Source organism: Neoarius graeffei, chromosome 3, assembly GCF_027579695.1.
Source record: "Neoarius graeffei isolate fNeoGra1 chromosome 3, fNeoGra1.pri, whole genome shotgun sequence".
NCBI classification, from domain to species: domain Eukaryota; kingdom Metazoa; phylum Chordata; class Actinopteri; order Siluriformes; family Ariidae; genus Neoarius; species Neoarius graeffei.
Window position 1 is genome coordinate 9,150,586 of NC_083571.1, and position 18,728 is coordinate 9,169,313.

The window sequence follows — 18,728 nt, forward strand, 5'->3', positions numbered from 1 at the left end:
TACTTCTACCTTTTCTTCTGGAAAACCCTACTATATACAATTCTACTACAACGGCTGCGGCTACAAGCTCTCCCTACCTGTGCACGTTTTGTGTGTGTATTTTTGCGTGTTGTTCGTCTGTACCAGACTTCAATATCCACTACAACCGTATGGACTTACTGGACATTGGTTTCCAGCAGAAAATGACGGTTTGTAGCGATTTCCATCGCATGCACAACATTCCGGACGAGATAGCGAGACCAGTGGGGTCTCCGTGGATTGTTATCGGAAGCAAAGCGAAGGAGGCGGCGTCGGGAGAGGAAGCAAAAGCGAGGCTGCAGAGCCGGCCTGTTGACTAAGCTCAGAAAACAGCCACTCAAACCTCCACTGCTAAGCCTCTACCTCTCCAACGCCAGATCCATGGTAAACAAGACAGACGATTTGGAATTACAGCTGGAATTACCTTATTCTATTCTATAATCGGCTGGTCGGTGCTATACTCAATACTTAAGTGACTTACCCGTCCAATGAGGATTATTTTCTTGTTTACAAGATGCCACATCTGAGTCGCTGACAAATCCTGAATTTCTGTAAAGATAACTGTCCAGAGATTTATAAGCACGCAGTGCTTCACCACTGAACAGCGGGGGAAAGTTAATGAGGTAATTATACACGTCTGGGTATTCCGCTGGCAGTTCAAAATCCACTGACACGGTCGTGAAAACTCCGTCTGGTAAGCCATAAGGGTCACTAATCTGTAGATCGTTTATTTTAGACATATATCTAGTTATCTGTTCATTAGAAAAATGAGCCGTGTAGTCCGTCGGTTGAAATTGATCCATTCTGTACACGAGTGCAGCAGTATTCAGCTGTGTTTTTTACCGACAAGATGGCGGCTGTGTACTTTCCGGTCACGTGACTGCAAGATCTCTATAGGCTAACTAAGCTGGCATATTTCAGACGTTTTTGCCGAGCTTAACAAGTTAAACAGCTCAATGCAATGGAGAGACTCTAACGTCCTGCAGCTCTACGAAAAGCTGGTGCGCTCGTTAAAAAAATGTCGAGGTGGATAGAAAGAGTCGAAAGTGGCAACTTGGCTATGTTTCATTCAGTTGAGGAATATAATGAGAGCACAGACATTAAAGGCATAGTCTGTGAACATTTGAGGAATGCAGTGCTACAATTCCAGAAGTACTTCAAAGATTCAGATCAGTGGCGCTGTGACAGCAAGTGGATAATGCTCCCATTTAGTAATGATGCAGCATCAGGGTCAAGCTTAACAGCAACAGAAGAGGATCAGCTAATTGAAATGTCAGACTCTGTCAGAAAGCACCTGTCTGATACACAACCCCTTGTGAAGTTCTGGACCAGTTGTCAGGCAGAATTTCCAGAGCTTGCAACAAAAGCAGTAAGATGTCTTCTACCATTCCCAACCACATACCTCTGTGAGAGTGGTTTTTCAACACTTGCATACATAAAGAACAAGTACAGGGCAAGGCTGGCACCTGAAAATGACATGAGACTGGCACTTTCTACAACAGCATCCCCCCAGATAGACGGACTGTGTGCAAATCATCATGCCCAGGTATCTCATTAGCAGGTACGAAACCCCCCGCCACCCGCACACACACAGGGGGCCGCAGGCTACTGCTTAGTCTGAATAGTGGTCCCTGGGGCAGAACCAGTTGAAAACCCCTGCTCTATATAGTAATTCCCTATATAGGGAGTAGTGAACGAGTGAGCAATTTCAGACACAGGACTTGTTTTCTACTGGCTCATGAGACCAAGGCACAGGTCAAGGTTAACCTAGATATAGTTGGCACGATACAAAAGTAAGCAGAAACAAGGATTTGTGTGATTTGGCTTTTCTGCGAAGATTTTTTTTTTTTTGAGTTTGGTCCATCTAGTACTTAAAGTGCCATTCCACCATTGGATGTATTTTTTTGGCATAAAATACAATATATTTTATGACAACATGACTAGACAGAGAAATCTTTTAGCTTCAAAATGATATATCAAACATAATTTTTTGACAACGACAAGTATATTAATTTTGCGACCAAAGTCACCTACCCTTTTAATTTCCGCGCAGTAGTGAAACGTGATGTCATTGGCAGGTTCCCCTTCTTAGATTATCAGCAATGGCGGATAGAACGCGATTGTCAGCTTCGGAAAAGAAGCGAAGGAAAATAGCAAGTGGTGCCCAAAGGAGACGGTCGATGGTGAATATCGGCACAGCAATCGACAAGTGGAAATCGCGTTCTATCCGCCATTGCTGATAATCTGTGCCACGTCACACGTGACGTGGTACACAAGAAGGGGAACCTGCCGATGACATCACGTTTCACTACCGCGCGGAAATTAAAAGGGTAGGTGACATTGGTCGCAAAATTAATATACTTGTCGTTGTCAAAAAATTATGTTTGATATATCATTTTGAAGCTAAAAGATTTCTCTGTCTAGTCATGTTGTCATAAAATATATTGTATTTTATGCCAAAGAATACATCCAATGGTGGAATGGCACTTTAACAAGAGTTCTCTGAGAGCACAATATCCCTTGCTGGCAACTACGCCATAACTCTGGTAAAACGCGACCAAATTGAACGAAACAGCAATCTGCGTATTACCGACATATAACAAAGAATCCTGCCAAGTTTTGTGAAATTCGTCCAAAAATTGTGAGAGGAGTTGATTTCAGAATGCAAGCACACTTTCATGAATTGTGAAAGTACAAGGTTGTTAATCAAGGGCCACAACTCTGGTAAAACGTGACCGTATTGAACAAAATGCGTATTACCGACATACAACAAAGAATCCTGCCAAGTTTCGTGAAATTCCTAGAAAAATTGACGGACGGATGGAAACTGCCATAACATAATCCCCCTTCAGGCCTTTCAGCCAGCGGGGGATTAAAAGAAGTGTCGTTTTCTGGTTTCTCCTGTACCACCATTGTGAGGCTATAATAATAATAATAATAATAATCATAAATTGAAGTAGCAAAATCATAAAATCTAGCACCTCTATATTTACAGTAGCTTCACTGAACAGTTTAATATTCTACAGTTTATTTTAAGCAGCAATAGAAATGATAATCTAAAAGATTGAAGAAACAGATGAGGAGAAGGCGATGGGATATGAAGCTAATAAACTAAAATAAGAGAAGGAGCAGCGCGAATGGGAGAGCCTGGCAGATGGTGTGGCATCGGTTTTCACGCGAGAGCCAAGTTGGACAGATGACTACGCTCAGCCAATTAGCGAGAATTATTTCATTAGCAATAATTCTCCGAAATACTGCACCAGGACGTCGGTTATTTTGCACATTTCTTTGATATAGCACGTATTTACTGCACTACTAACCACGCTGCTATCGTACTCTTTGTATTGACGCTAATATGGTCATATTATTTACCATCTCGAACATTATATTCTTACCATCACCCTGCTGGAATACTTTTAATAAAAATGTTTCTCTATTTCTACAGGTTTGGAGGAATTTCTCACAGAGAATCCACATTACTTAAAAATGAATGAAACTTGTGCTACATATAGTGTATCTGTCTAGCAGCCTGGAGAGATATCACAGCACTGCATTGCAAGTCGACACTGAATACACACTAAAGGACTAAAAATTTTACATTTCAAGCCTGATTTTATTTATTTTTTTATATAAATGCACTTGGTAGGATGTAATTACAAAACATTTTAACGAGGCTATAACTGGATCTGAAAGAAACACAATGTTTATATAAAAGATACAAAGCAAATATTTCAATGAAATCAGATCTTTGAGTTCCGTTGTCGTGTTTATCAGAGTTCAGGAAAAACCCAGGAGTGTTGAAGCGCTTACCTCGCTGATGAAGCCGAGCTGGACCAGCTCCACCGCCAGCTCCTGCACATTCTCATCTGCGCATGCACACACAAATGAAACACCATGAGCTTTAATGCAAGATATAAACCATAGCTCTGTTTAAAAACCTATAGAATTACAAATTAAGCATTTTGCAACTGGATTAAAAATAATTATTCACTACTAAACAAACCTCTTTATTGATAATGGAAGGAAACTACTGACATTTGTTTTCTGCAACCTCCATAATGCCAATATTTTCATTCAGAAAACCAACAAAAACTAAAAGGAGGCAGGGTTAATTACACTTTAAACAACAAGCACAAGCCTTGTGGAAAACTTTATTGCTCACCAGCTTGTTTTTTTAATCTGCATTTAAGAAAAATTTCTAAATTATTTAATACAACTACAACCCCGATTCCAAAAAAGTTGGGACAAAGTACAAATTGTAAATAAAAACAGAATGCAATGATGTGGAAGTTTCAAAATTCCATATTTTATTCAGAATAGAACATAGATGACACATCAAATGTTTAAACTGCAGGGATGTGAGTGACAAATTTAAAAAAAAGAGGAAAATTTTTAGGCTCAACAGACGACCCCGAAGGGGTCGTCACGACAACGAAGTTGTCGTGGGGAGGGTATGGGAGGGTGTGCCCTCCCATTGGTGGGGGTCTGGGGGGTCTCCCCCACGAAAATTTTTGTAAAAAGGACTTAAAATGGTGACATTTTAAGCACATAAAATGTAAAATTTCTAACATAATACACCTGCAGAAAGTCAAGTTTCAAGCTGGTGTTAGGTTTGGATGTATGCTCCACCAAAAAAATTTGGAATATTTTCAGACAATTTCATTAAAGTTCCTGCATTTGTGCAGTTAAATCCATCATATTTAAGTCTTTACAATTTTCTAACAGTAACTGGGTAGGACGGGCTTATTTTATTTTTATTTTATTTTGTTTTATTTTTCTGCTATGTGGGGGATAAAACAAGAAAAATTGGAATGGTTGGAGCAGACTCTGGTTTCAGAGGCATGACGCTAAATTACCAGTGTAAAAAAAAAAATGTTTATGGTGGGTCAATTTTTTTTGGTTCGGGCTGTAATGATTATGAGGAACAAGAATATAATTTTATGTGGCCTTACATAACTAGCAATAAAATTTAAACCCTGCCACCAGTTCATAGTACATGTACTTACTCTCTTCAATCAGACCTAACACCTGAAAAATTAATGGCTAAATAAAATTCCACACTTTCTGTGAAGTTTATACTTGCAATATAATTTCAGATTAAACCTAATCATTGTTCAAATGTATCTGTAAATATTAAATGTGCTAGTGATAAATTAGATTGGAATTATCACATTATTTTCAGAGAACTAAAAATTTCATTCAAAAAGTAACAGTGAAGGTAATGTTTTTAATACGTAGGATAAAACATTATTATTATTATTATTATTATTATTATTGATGCCTACCTGGCAATGCATAGTTAGTCTTCTGAATCTCAACTCGACTCCTGTGTTTTTCGCTTTTCACGTGTCCACTGAGAGTCACAAATCCACGCCGTCCGTAGTTCAGTTCACAGCAACACAATTTGCAACGTGCGATTCCTTTCTTGTTGAGTTTTTCAAAAACCAAACTAAAAACACTTCCATTGGGAGCTTTGCGCTCTAACCAGTCCCAACGCCACTTATTTTCAATGCCAGAATCTATTTTCGTGACATCGGACTTCACAGACAACGCCGCCATTTTCATTCATACTCGTAGCAGTGCATGTACAATAGCGACTCCTCTCCACACAGCGATAATGATCAGATCGCTGTGAGGAGCTTTCGTCACTTCCGCTTAGTAAAATCCGGAAAAGTTTCGCGCCAGACTTTACCGAATATTTTTTTTTTTTTAAATTTTAGAAAACGCGGAAAACGATTTTTTACGCGGAAAGGCAATTTGAAAAACGCGGATTTCCGCGGAAACGCGGAGATTTCACATCCGTGAAACTGAGAAAATGCATCATTTAAAGAGAAAAATTAGGTGATTTTAAATTTCATGACAACAACACATCTCAAAAAAGTTGGGACAAGGCCATGTTTCCCACTGTGAGACATCCCCTTTTCTCTTTACAAGTCTGTAAACGTCTGGGGACTGAGGAGACAAGTTGCTCAAGTTTAGGGATAGGAATGTTAACCCATTCTTGTCTAATGTAGGATTCTAGTTGCTCAACTGTCTTAGGTCTTTTTTGTCGCATCTTCTGTTTTATGATGCGCCAAATGTTTTCTATGGGTGAAAGATCTGGACTGCAGGCTGGCCAGTTCAGTACCCGGACCCTTCTTCTACGCAGCCATGATGCTGTAATTGATGCAGTATGTGGTTTGGCATTGTCATGTTGGAAAATGCAAGGTCTTCCCTGAAAGAGGAGACGTCTGGATGGGAGCATATGTTGCTCTAGAACCTGGATATACCTTTCAGCATTGATGGTGTCTTTCCAGATGCACTAATGCAACCCCATACCATCAGAGATGCAGGCTTCTGAACTGAGCGCTGATAACAACTTGGGTCGTCCTTCTCCTCTTTAGTCCAAATGACACGGCGTCCCTGATTTCCATAAAGAACTTCAAATTTTGATTCGTCTGACCACAGAACAGTTTTCCACTTTGCCACAGTCCATTTTAAATGAGCCTTGGCCCAGAGAAGACGTCTGCGTTTCTGGATCATGTTTAGATACGGTTTCTTCTTTGAACTATAGAGTTTTAGCTGGCAACGGCGGATGGCACGGTGAATTGTGTTCACAGATAATGTTCTCTGGAAATATTCCTGAGCCCATTTTGTGATTTCCAATACAGAAGCATGCCTGTATGTGATGCAGTGCCGTCTAAGGGCCCGAAGATCACGGGCACCCAGTATGGTTTTCCGGCCTTGACCCTTACGCACAGAGATTCTTCCAGATTCTCTGAATCTTTTGATGATATTATGCACTGTAGATGATGATATGTTCAAACTCTTTGCAGTTTTACACTGTCGAACTCCTTTCTGATATTGCTCCACTATTTGTCGGCGCAGAATTAGGGGGATTGGTGATCCTCTTCCCATCTTTACTTCTGAGAGCCGCTGCCACTCCAAGATGCTCTTTTTATACCCAGTCATGTTAATGACCTATTGCCAATTGACCTAATGAGTTGCAATTTGGTCCTCCAGCTGTTCCTTTTTTTTTTTTTTGTACCTTTAACTTTTTCAGCCTCTTATTGCCCCTGTCCCAACTTTTTTGAGATGTGTTGCTGTCATGAAATTTCAAATGAGCCAATATTTGGCATGAAATTTCAAAATGTCTCACTTTCGACATTTGATATGTTGTCTATGTTCTATTGTGAATACAATATCAGTTTTTGAGATTTGTAAATTATTGCATTCCGTTTTTATTTACAATTTGTACTTTGTCCCAACTTTTTTGGAATCGGGGTTGTATAAAAACAACTATCATAATATTTTTTAAAAATATGCGATGTGATTAAGCAGCGGTACTGTTACCAATTTGGACTGTTGAAGTGTCCTCTTATACCACGGCAATTTGCCAATTATTTCATTTTATAAATTAAAGAACCTTTTTAATCCATTTGTAGTTGCATTTAATGGTGTGGAACATCCGTGAACCAAGTTAGCACCTGTTCTCACTTACATTATAGCAGCTATAAAAACATTCATACTTCCACCAGTCTCCTTTTTTTCCCTCCTCTCTTCAAGTTAGTAAGACTTAAAGTGCGTATCACGGGTAAATTCAGGAGCAAGATCAATGTAATTCTCCTATTTTATATTAAACTTCTGTCACATTTTGCGCAATTTTTTTTACGTTGCGCAATACTAGAAAAATTCAGTTGAAATCGAGCCATTTGAGGCGAATTGGTCCGCCTCTGAAAAAACTCGGCATTTGGATTTCCCGGGAAACATTGATTTTCGTGACGTCGCGTGCGGGACGCCTCCTTCAGAATCCTACGTCAGCGCTGGTTTGTTTATGAGAAAACGACCTGGTGGTTTTCTGCAAATTTCTTCAACGTTATCGCGTAATTATTAAAATGGTTAACAGATGTATCGTAGGAGGGTGTACAGTAGCAACACCAATCATGATGGGATTAGTACTCATCGTTTCCCAAAAGACCGGACAATGAGAGAGAAATGGGACCGGACAATGGGAGAAATGGGGAAAAAAAAAAAAAAAACAGTGGAGAATTTAGGACCACACGGCCCCAAATACATTAATTGTTCTATTTTTAAAAAATAACAATAATAAAACTGGAAATCTGATTCAAATTCAGTAGCTTTCAGTCCACTAAACAAAAATAATTGGGTGTCGGAGAAAATTCTTTTTTATGACCTACACTTGAAAAATCTGAAAGGCAGTCTAACTTTAATGGAACCGGTTGAACATGCCGACACCGGAGACTCTTTCCATAAACGCCAAGTAATAATAATAATAATAATAATAATGCTTATTACCTATATAGTGCATTTTGTACGCGTGTATGATCATATGCACTTAAAATAGCGCACATAAGTAAAACAAAAGAACACAAATTAAATGAGATCCTAAAGATAATATAAAATCCATAAAATATTGCTAAGCTGTAAAATATATACAAATTTAAAATAAATTAAATCTTACAGTAAACTTCATATCAACAATTAAAAATCAACAATATAAAAAAAATCAACCAAATATCAAAAACATCAAATATCAGAATTATATTTAAAAAAAAAAAAACTACAGTTATCACTTCCATGTCAAACAAGTCACTGTGGATGTTGTTGCTATGGAAACGATAACTTATTGGTTTGAATTCTGTCTCAGGGACTTCATATCCAAGTCTCTCTCTCTCTCTCACACACACACACACACACACACACACACACATCAACCCCCTCTATGGGGCAGTGTATATGCAAAACCCGATGTACTTACTCGGTGCCAAATCACAACTCAAATGTCTATTCAGCTTATCTTCCAGCTTTAGCAGTAAAGTCAACTGTTTGGGGAAAAAGAAGAAACATATCAGGACTTTATCTGAACCATGATGACGCACGTTTTTTGTGTGTGTGTGTGTGTATAGAGGAGAAAGAAAGAAAAAAAGCCTCACGTGATGTTTTGCTCCTTCCTCCACAGGCTCAATATTGCAGTGCATCTGAAGCACCTTAAAGAAAAGACATCAGAACATGTGATGTTTAAACTGTTAAGACTCTGGATGAAGGCACTGCGGTCCTTTCTATCATGTATAAATATCAAATAAACACATTTTTTAAACCACATGTTTGCAGTTTCCAGTCTGGTGGGTCAACACGGTGAAAATATCACCACCAACGTGTCTCATAAGCGGCACAACTTTCTCACGTTACACATGACCGGGCGTAGGAACAAGGCGGGTGGAAACTGGATATTGGTTCAGCACTGAATCCAAGTTTCCATCTACTGTGTGTTCAGTAAATAAGGAAAGGAAGGGCACCCTGATACATCATTGTTTAACTTTACAAATCATTAATAATACAACCCAGTTCTGGGGTGTTAGTCACGATGATGATGACGACATCCATCCTTGTGTTGCTCACCTTCCTGGTCTCGAGTTCTGCAGGTTCTGGTGTGGGTGTTTTCACAGAGGGTGGGACAATGGGAGACTTCACTGTCTCTTGCTGGGGCTGTTGTGGCCAGGGCATGCCAAACGCCGTCAACGGATAGATCCCATTCCTACATGTGGGCAAGAGCAGCTGGAGTGTATATCACGGCACGTTCAGTGAAGGTGTTGATTAATTTCCTATAATGGCAGCTCTAACAGTGGCACAAATCACAGGTTCATATTAACACGCTCGTTCTAAAACACTGCCGTTTCTACAGTAACAGCTTCGGGACTTGTTGGTGCCTTGTTTAAATTTAACAAAAAAAAAAAGTCAGACGTAAATCTGCAGCCAAGTGTCTTAATCATCATCATCATCATCAGGACCAGAGGAGTTTACATTTTGCAGTTTCTCTGTAACGTGACAAGCTGAGGGTTTTTTGGGGGGGGGTCTTATTTTTACTTTCTAGAGAGATAAAGACAGTGGTGGGTTTCCCAAAAGCGCGTTCATGCTAAGAGCATCTTAACTAGGAGAGAGCACATTCATTGTGCTGTTCACTCTACCATTTAACAATGAGTTTTGTGCTGCGATGCTTTCGGGGAAACTCAGGCCAGGTTGATGAAGAAACAGCTGTTTACAAATGCTAAAAAGTGATAAAAGGATTATTAGAAAATAATCAACCTCAGGACATTAACAGTAACTCTGCCTCATCACAACCCCAATTCCATAAAAGTTGGGACACTGTGTAAAATGTACATAAAAACACAATGTGATAATTTGCAAATCATGGAAACCCTATATCTCATTGAAAACAGTACAAAGACAACATATCAAAGGCTGAAACTGAGAAAATTAATTGGTTTTTGAAAAACATATGCTCATTTTGAATTTGATGCCAGCACAACGTTTCAAAAAAGTTAGGACAGGGGCATGTTTACCACCGTATTGCATCACCTCTACTTTTAACATTTAGGAACTGAGGAGACCAGCTGCTGTAGTTCTGAAAGTGAAATGTTGTCCCATTCTTGCAGTCTGGGGTCTCTTTTGTTGCATGGTGCGCTTCATAATGCGCCAAATATTTTAAATGGGAGACAGGTCTGGAATGCAGGCAGGCCAGTTTAGCACCCGGACTCTTACCAAGCCATGCAGTTGTAATACATGCAGAATGCAGTTTGGCATCATCTTGCTGAAAGAAGGAAGGCCTTCCCTGAAAAATACGTCCTCTGGATGGCAGCATATTGCTCTGAAACGTGTCTATAGAGAGCGTGCACGTGACGTCACGAGATCACGTGATATTTGTTTATCCGCCATTTTAGACGGCAAGGTCGCGCATAGAACTTAGACGAACCCGTTCTAATTATCAAGTGTGTGGGAGTAGATCTTTCGAGAATGGTTATATCTTGTTCAGCATTTGGTTGTACCAATAGACAGGACCAAAAGGAGGGCCTGTCATTTTATAGATTCCCCGCAGACGAGGAGAGACGCGCAAAATGGGTGTCCGCTGTGCGAAGAGAAAACTGGTACCCCAGTTCTACCAGCCGAATTTGTAGTGAACACTGCATATCAGGTAGGTGTAATCTTCTAATTCAATACTCCTAGTACATCTGTTAAGTTGATTTTCGAATTGAATGATAACTGCATACTTAGAAACTAGACAGTCTCTAACGTTTAAAATGGCTATGCCTAGCCCTACTACCCTGGCCTAGTCTATGACAATGTTTTATCTTTTTGGCTCATATATGCCTTTGAAAGGCCAATCCATAGTAGGGATGGCGAAAACTAAAAAAAAATCTTGACTGACCACCGAGCCTCATTATGAGTTTAAACAGGGATGCAAACGGCAGATGCGCCTTTTTCACGGCTGAATCGCGCAGATCCGATTTTTTTTTGGGGGGGGGTTGAAGTGTCTGAATAATTTCATCAAAGTAAATTATGTATTAAAATTACTAAATGAGCAAATGCTGTTACAGTCCATGAAACATAGGAAGTATTAGTATGAGAAGGCAGTTGGTTAGAAAGCTGCGCACATTTGCACAGCTTCTGCGCAGGCGTGCGCGGCTTTCTGATTTTCTGTTTTTCAGACAAAAACATACATATTTACAACCCTGTCATTATCTGGAACTGAGTTTAGATTACGAACATTCTTAAGATAAAACGTCCTGCATAGTCTCTTTATGATAAACGTCTTAATGTCACTTACCCGTGAGGTTATCAAGTAGACATTCTTCTTCGGAACCTTCCAGAGGTAAAGTTGGGATACCCATCCCGCAACAAAATATTTATAAGCTTCCAGGCTCTTGTAAGCTTTGAGGGCTTTGCCAGTGTAACACGATTAACGAGAAAATTGTAAATGTCGTGGTAGGCCAGATCGGGCAAATCGCCGGCACCGCAGCTCCGAATTTCCCTGAACAAGGATTGCGGCAAGTTGTACGGATCTGCAATCCCCAACCTGGAACACTTTTCCACGTAACGCTGCCTCACGTCACCTTCAAGATGCTGAACAAACTTAGACAAGTAATCGCGCGATGTAGATGGGGTATTTTCCAAATTTTCTTGGGGATTACTGCCTGGATCCATTACGCTCGCGCAAGGTAAACCATCCTGATGCCGTCCAATGTGGCAGAGTGGGCGGAGTACACACGTGCGGGTCACGTGACTGCACATCCTCTAGATCATATCATTCAGCATTAATGATGCCTTCCCAGATGTACAAGCTACCTATGTCATGTGCACTAATGCACCCTCATACCATCACAGATGCTGGCTTTTGAGCTGTGCACTGATAAGCCGGATGGTCTCTCTCCTCTTTAGCCTGGAGGGCGTGGTGTCCATAATTTCGAAAAATAATTTCTAATTTTGATTCGTCAGATCTTAGGACAGTTTTCCACTTCGCCTCAGTCCATCGTAAAAGAGCTTGGGCCCAGAGAAGGTGGCGGTGTTTCTGGATATTGTTTATATCTGGTTTTAACTTGCATTTGTGGATGTAGTAATGAACTGTTTTCACAGATGTTGGTTTTCTGAAGTGTTCCTGAGCCCATACAGCGATTTCCACTACAGATACGCATCTGCTTTTAATGCCCGAGGGCCTGAAGATCACAGGCATCCAGTGTCAGCCTTGTCTCTTGCATACAGAGATTTCCCCAGATTCTCTGAATCTTTTACTGATACTACGTACCATAGATGATGTGATCCCCAAATTCTTTGAAATGTTGCACTGTTTGCCCATGCAGAGCTGTGAGCCCCACCCCATCTTGACTTCCGAGAGACTCTGCCTCTCTGGGATGATCTTTTTATACCCAATCATGTTGCTGACCTATTGCCAATTAAACTAATTAATTTTTTAATATTACACAACTTTCCCAGTCTCTGGCTGTCCCATCTGTCCCAACTTTTTTTGAAACGTGCTGTTGGCACTGAATTCAAAATGAACATATTTCAACATTTTATATGTTGGCTTTGTGAAATACAAGGTTTCCATGATTTGCAAATCACAGCATTCTGGTTTTAATTGACATTTTACACAAAGTCTGAGCTTTTTTAGGTTTGTAGTTGTAGTGTCCTGTAACACAATGTTGAGTGTTTATTTCTTACAAAAGTACAAAGTCACAGTTCTTACCTCACGTCTTCTAGGAACTTGTCAAGTTCCAGTGCTGGAAACTGGGACAACCTGCAGGAGCAGTGATATACATACATAAATAAAAATGTACTCAAAACATACACACAAAAACTGATCTAGAAAGCTTGTTGATGTGTTTAGTCTTTTGTCACAGAGTCACATCCTCATGCCATGCTCCCCGATCCCCTGATTAGAGGCGTGAGAGAGAGAGAGAGAGAGAGACTCACTTATACTGCACTTCCTTCCTCTCCATGATCACCCGATTGGGGTCCATGTTCTTAGTCATTTCCTCTAAAGCATTTTCAGGGATCATGTCTACAACACAAAGCAGATTCACTGCCATCATGTGTTGTGTTAAAGCCCACTGCAGAAACACCCCAGCGCCACCCCAGGACCGAGTATGAACTAAAACACCAGTTCCACAGGTCCCAATACTACAAAACAAAGCTGCAGCATTTCCTGTTCGGATCTATAAAAGCCTCGGCGAGTCTGTTAAGAAGCAGAAACTCACGCTGGTGGCTGACGATGCAGTGTGCTGCTAGGAGCTTCAGTTGAGGCACCTCAAACAGAGCCTGGTGGAAAAGCAGCTCTCTCGCAGTGGGCCTCTTACTGGGGTCCACCTCCAGACACTTCTGAATAAACTCCTGCAGATTCACACGCAATCAACAGCTTACATACACTGTAGACCTTATAAACTAGCATTCAATACTCCTATAATATAAAAACCTAGAAACTAATATCTAACACTAAAGATGTCCAAATGTGCGAGAGCTTGTGATCTTCCTTATGAAGGAAGATACCGATACTAGTGTCGGTATAGATAGTTTTCACATGACGTCACAGAGTCGGGGATTCCCTGGTGGCGGCCATCTTGTAGGGCTAGCTTACTGTACGGGTCACTGAGCACACATTGTAGCGCGCGAGTTACATTCATTTATATATTATTTACATTTATTTAAAGCTAGCAACGGTGCAAACTTGTTGTATTCACGGCTGTCGCAATAGGTCAGATGATGAAGTCAAGCGGAGCTTTTATGGAATTCCCACTGTACGGGAGCACGAAGGCGAGCAAACAAAAAAAACTCAGCATACAAAGGAGAAATCTATGGCTTGCGAGAATCAACCGCAAGGATTATCAGCCTTCCAAACACAGCAAAGTCTGCTCCGATCATTTTATAAGTGGTAAGTTGTTTAAATAAACAATCAATTGTGTTTAAGTTTGTTTTTGGAAACCAAAACATCATGTGAACAATCTCTGGAGAATGCCTAACTGGAACCGCTGAGTGTACGTTTACATTGTAATGTACACTTAATATCGCTCGTTTGTCACGTTTCTATTTGACACTTGTCACTTCACTCACACAAGGGTCATTTTTGAAAAACATTTTAGGTCTATTCTGTAGTCCTGAGCGGTGTGCAGGACTGCGCAAATGTGCGCAGCTTCCCGATTTAAACTGTTTTTTTCTCATCCTTATACTTCCTGTTTCATGGACTGTAACGGATTTGCTTATTTAGTAATTTTAATACAGAATTTACTTTGAAATTATAATCAGACACTCCAACGCCACCCCCCCAAAAAAAAAAAAAAAAATCGGATCTGCGCGATTCAGGTGGCATCTGCCAAAAGGCGCGCTGTGAATATATATAAAAGTTGTATATATCAGACAGCCTTTAAAGTTTGATGAAGTCAGTTTCAGGCTTTGGAGCAGGCTTTGGCAGTTTCAGGCTTTGGCAGTTTCAGGCTTTGGCAGCCCTGCATAGTCACTTGAAAATGCATCTTTGTCCACTTCGTAGGGGTCAATTCCCCCAATCAAGGCCAGTTTGGCTGCATACCGTGAGATGTGTATCTATATACATCTGTTTGCTTGATTTTGCCGACATTGATCTTTATTTTAGAAAACTGACTATATAACTTCATAAATTCGTCCGAGATAATGCAGACAGTAGTGGCGATGGTCCGTTTTGTTTGCCCTCCAAGATGGCGGCTGGGGGGCGTTCCCCGGAATGCCGTGACGTCAGTGAAAACTATCTATTGGGTATCAGCTGAGAAACTGTCATTTGTAATGAAGAGCACTTCAGTTCTGCAAGAACTGAGTTTTTTTTTTTTTTAAGCACTAATCCCAGACTCACTCTCTGCAGGGGGTCCTCCAAACTCTGGATGGCATTGTTAATGGCTTCAGGTGACACATATGACGACTCTCCGTTACTAATCTCCAGCACAGCCATCTATGAACAGAAAGATTGAAGTGAAACGACTGACTGGAGGGAGATTTTCCATCTCGTGGTGTGAAGAACACACACCACGGGCTCATCACTCACCTCTAAGGCGCACATCCCAAAGGAATAAATGTCCACGGCTGTGGTGACGTTAGCGACAGCTGGATATCGGGAAGAGAAACGTAGAAAATATGACTTGCTATTTTTCACAGGACATTCTCCAACCAACAAACAAATAAGTGGGGAAAAGATCATTACCTCCATATTCTGGTGCAAAGAAATGCAAACACTTCTGTTCCTCACGACACGTTTTAACGTGATTATTTATGGTGTCTGGAGCAACTGAGAAGATTCACAGAAAATCATAATATTAGGCGAATAAGACAATACAACATCTCAGACACGCAACACTTCGTATTTACAAGATCAGTCGTTATAAACTAGTTAATTATTCCATGGAATTTAGTCGTACCTGAGCTGATACCCGACGAGGTGCGTAGCACAGAGTTTGCTATAAGCTGTGTATGACAAGACTGAGTGGAATAATTGTTTTATTATATCCATATTCACTGGATTTTGAGAAACAGCATTTTTTTTTCAAATTTGATAAATAAAAACTGTACACAAACATCTGACAAAATCATTTCCGCTTAAGCGGACTTCTTAAAAACCCATCGATGGCTGCACAAATTGACTATAGTGGGTTTTTTTTTTGTAGAAAGTGCCGTCTTGCTGTCATACCGAGGGACAGAATAGCTTTCGATATTATCCGCCATTTAATTCTTCCTTGGGTATTTCAGTTATGTAATTTTCAAAACTTCTTTGAGCTTTTGAACCAGGTCAATTTAAAAAAAAATTAAATTTTAATGCTTAAAAGATGAAGAAAGTAAATAAACCGGCGAAATGACAGGAACATTTTGTGAAAAATGTTATGATAATTCTCAGGGGGAAAAATAAAAATTTGTTCTTACCATGAACTTTCATTCCATATTTTGTTGCTTTTTTGTAATTTTTGGGGTTTTGTTTTCGGGTAGAGCTTTTATTTCATCCTCGGTTGGTTCAGCAACACGCGCCGCCATTTTGTTTTTCTCTACTCATGGTATATGAGCTGATAGCCTACTAGTACAGTAGCCAATCAGAGCACGCGATTGCTCACATCCAGTGAATGTGGACAGAATAATTTCCGTTATCATTATACAGTATTACTGTTGTATTCTTCAGCCTGATTCATCAGAAAGTGTTGATTAATTTAATTTTCTACAACAGCAGCTCAGACAGGAGCGCTGGCTGTAATTCAAATCGCAGGTTTATATCAATGCAGCGATTTGTCATCGTTTCTATAGTAACAACTTACACGAGGACATGTATAGCAAACAACAGATTTACTTACAAAAAAAAAAAAATCACCAATATGGCAAAATTTTTTTTTTTTAACAATTATGGAAGGAGTCTTGAGTGTCAGTGCCTTTGTAACAGGAAGTAAAGCTGTGATATGTTGATGAGGGAACTATGTTTATGGCTGCTATAACATTAGTGATAAGAGGCACTAACATGTCTCCGGGACATTCTGCACTGAATGAAACTTCAACCCATTCTTTAATATTTTTTTTATTTGTTTTATTCTTGATTTTTTTTCCTGCATTTTGAAACTTCACTGGGACCACAGTGGAAATAAGTGTTTTTATACTTTGTGTTATCCTTAGTTTAGTTTCATGTTTATCAGCTGTGTTGTATTTGTTTACTCTATTTCTGATTTGCATGGGATTTTTACCTGAATAAAATCTCTCTAATAAATTCGTAACACAGGCTCTGTAGATATTTTAAAGAAATTACTTAAGACTTATCTTTTTAAAGAGGATTTTCATCATTAATGCTTATATTTAGATGGCTTTATTAATTGATTTTATCATCATGTTTTTTAATTATTTTTGGTTATGTTTTAGGTTTTCCTTTTAAGCAAGTTTGGGGTTAAATTTTGTGAAATGTTATTTTACACACACACACACACACACACACACACACACACACAATTACTGTAATGCGCATGTAAACATTTGTACAAATGAAAACTGGAATTAAACTTTGCAATCACTGGAAAGTTGCTTTGGTATCAGAGGAATAAAATATTTTAGGACATGCTGTTATAGGAGGGGGGAAAAATAATCAACTTCAGGGTGGAAATAGTAACTTTGCTTTAGCACATGGCACTGTCTCTGATTATTTCCCTAAACCAGCATGACACACAGAGTCTTCTATACAAGCCGTATTTGTGGTTGGTTTCAGTCATTTCGGTAGTTATCTGGGCTCTGAATAACGCAACCAAACCACTTTTTCACATCTACAGTTCTGTGCAAAAGTCTTAGTCCCCCTATTCCCCCCCACCCATTAAAAACTTTGTTACAGATTTCTATTTTGACTTCTACATTATAGAGTCAACAACACAATCATTTTAGAGTTCCAAACGTTCGTTATTTTCCAGCACAAAATTAAATGTTACAGAAAAAAAAAAAAGTTGTATCTGAGCAGTATATTCCATAAGCGAGCTCTTTTCAGATTAAAAAAGAAAACATAATGAAGGCTACTGGAAAATTTTTGGTGCAAAATGAAGAAGTGAGTGTGACAGTCAAAGTGTCCAGAAGAACTCTGGCTGGTTCTGTAAGATGCTCAGTAAAACCTACAGCTCATTTCCGCATAAAACTGCACTAATTGTACCAGAGACGACTATTTTTTTTTTTTTAAAGCAAAGGGTCGTCTCACACCAAATACTGACTTTGTTTATAGTATATTTTTCATGTTGAAACATTTCATCATTTTTAAGCCCTTTTTGGTTGACAGCATTTCTTTACATGTGCCTAAGACTTTTGCACATTACTGTATAGAAACGTGATTTTTATTTATTTATAATTTAATATTTTGCCCACATGCCTCAGTCAGTAGCTTAATACAGGTCCTTCTCAAAAAATTAGCATATTGTGATAAAGTTCATTATTTTCCATAATGTAATGATAAAAATTAAACTTTCATATATTTTAGATTCATTGCACACCAACTGAAATATTTCAGGTCTTTTATTGTTTTAATACTGATTATTTTGGCATACAGCTCATGAAAACCCAAAATTCCTATCTCAAAAAATGAGCATATCATGAAAAGGTACTCTAAACGAGCTATTAACCTAATCATCTGAATCAACGACTTAACTCTAAACACCTGCAAAAGATTCCTGAGGCTTTTAAAAACTCCCAGTCTGGTTCATTACTCAAAACCGCAATCATGGGTAAGACTGCCGACCTGACTGCTGTCCAGAAGGTCATCACTGACACCCTCAAGCAAGAGGGTAAGACACAAAGAAATCTCTGAGCGAATAGGCTGTTCCCAGAGTGCTGCATCAAGGCACCTCAGTGGGACGGAAAAAGTGTGGCAGAAAACGCTGCACAACCAGAAGAGGTGACCGGACCCTGAGGAAGATTGTGGA

At 39.5% G+C, this 18,728-nt stretch overlaps 1 protein-coding gene across 1 annotated transcript in view; it reads right to left on the reverse strand.

The window, feature by feature from the left end:
• nrbp1 (nuclear receptor binding protein 1) overlaps nucleotides 1–18,728 on the reverse strand; it is a 48,849-nt gene that overhangs the window by 11,691 nt on the left and 18,430 nt on the right. The window contains exons 8-17 of the mRNA XM_060916358.1: nucleotides 15,512–15,595; nucleotides 15,356–15,414; nucleotides 15,167–15,262; nucleotides 13,548–13,680; nucleotides 13,264–13,351; nucleotides 13,037–13,087; nucleotides 9,418–9,553; nucleotides 8,952–9,005; nucleotides 8,777–8,840; nucleotides 3,829–3,884 (exon numbers count right to left, since the gene is read on the reverse strand). Coding sequence (XP_060772341.1) covers nucleotides 3,829–3,884; nucleotides 8,777–8,840; nucleotides 8,952–9,005; nucleotides 9,418–9,553; nucleotides 13,037–13,087; nucleotides 13,264–13,351; nucleotides 13,548–13,680; nucleotides 15,167–15,262; nucleotides 15,356–15,414; nucleotides 15,512–15,595 — 821 coding nt within the window. The remainder of the gene's footprint in view (nucleotides 1–3,828; nucleotides 3,885–8,776; nucleotides 8,841–8,951; nucleotides 9,006–9,417; nucleotides 9,554–13,036; nucleotides 13,088–13,263; nucleotides 13,352–13,547; nucleotides 13,681–15,166; nucleotides 15,263–15,355; nucleotides 15,415–15,511; nucleotides 15,596–18,728) is intronic.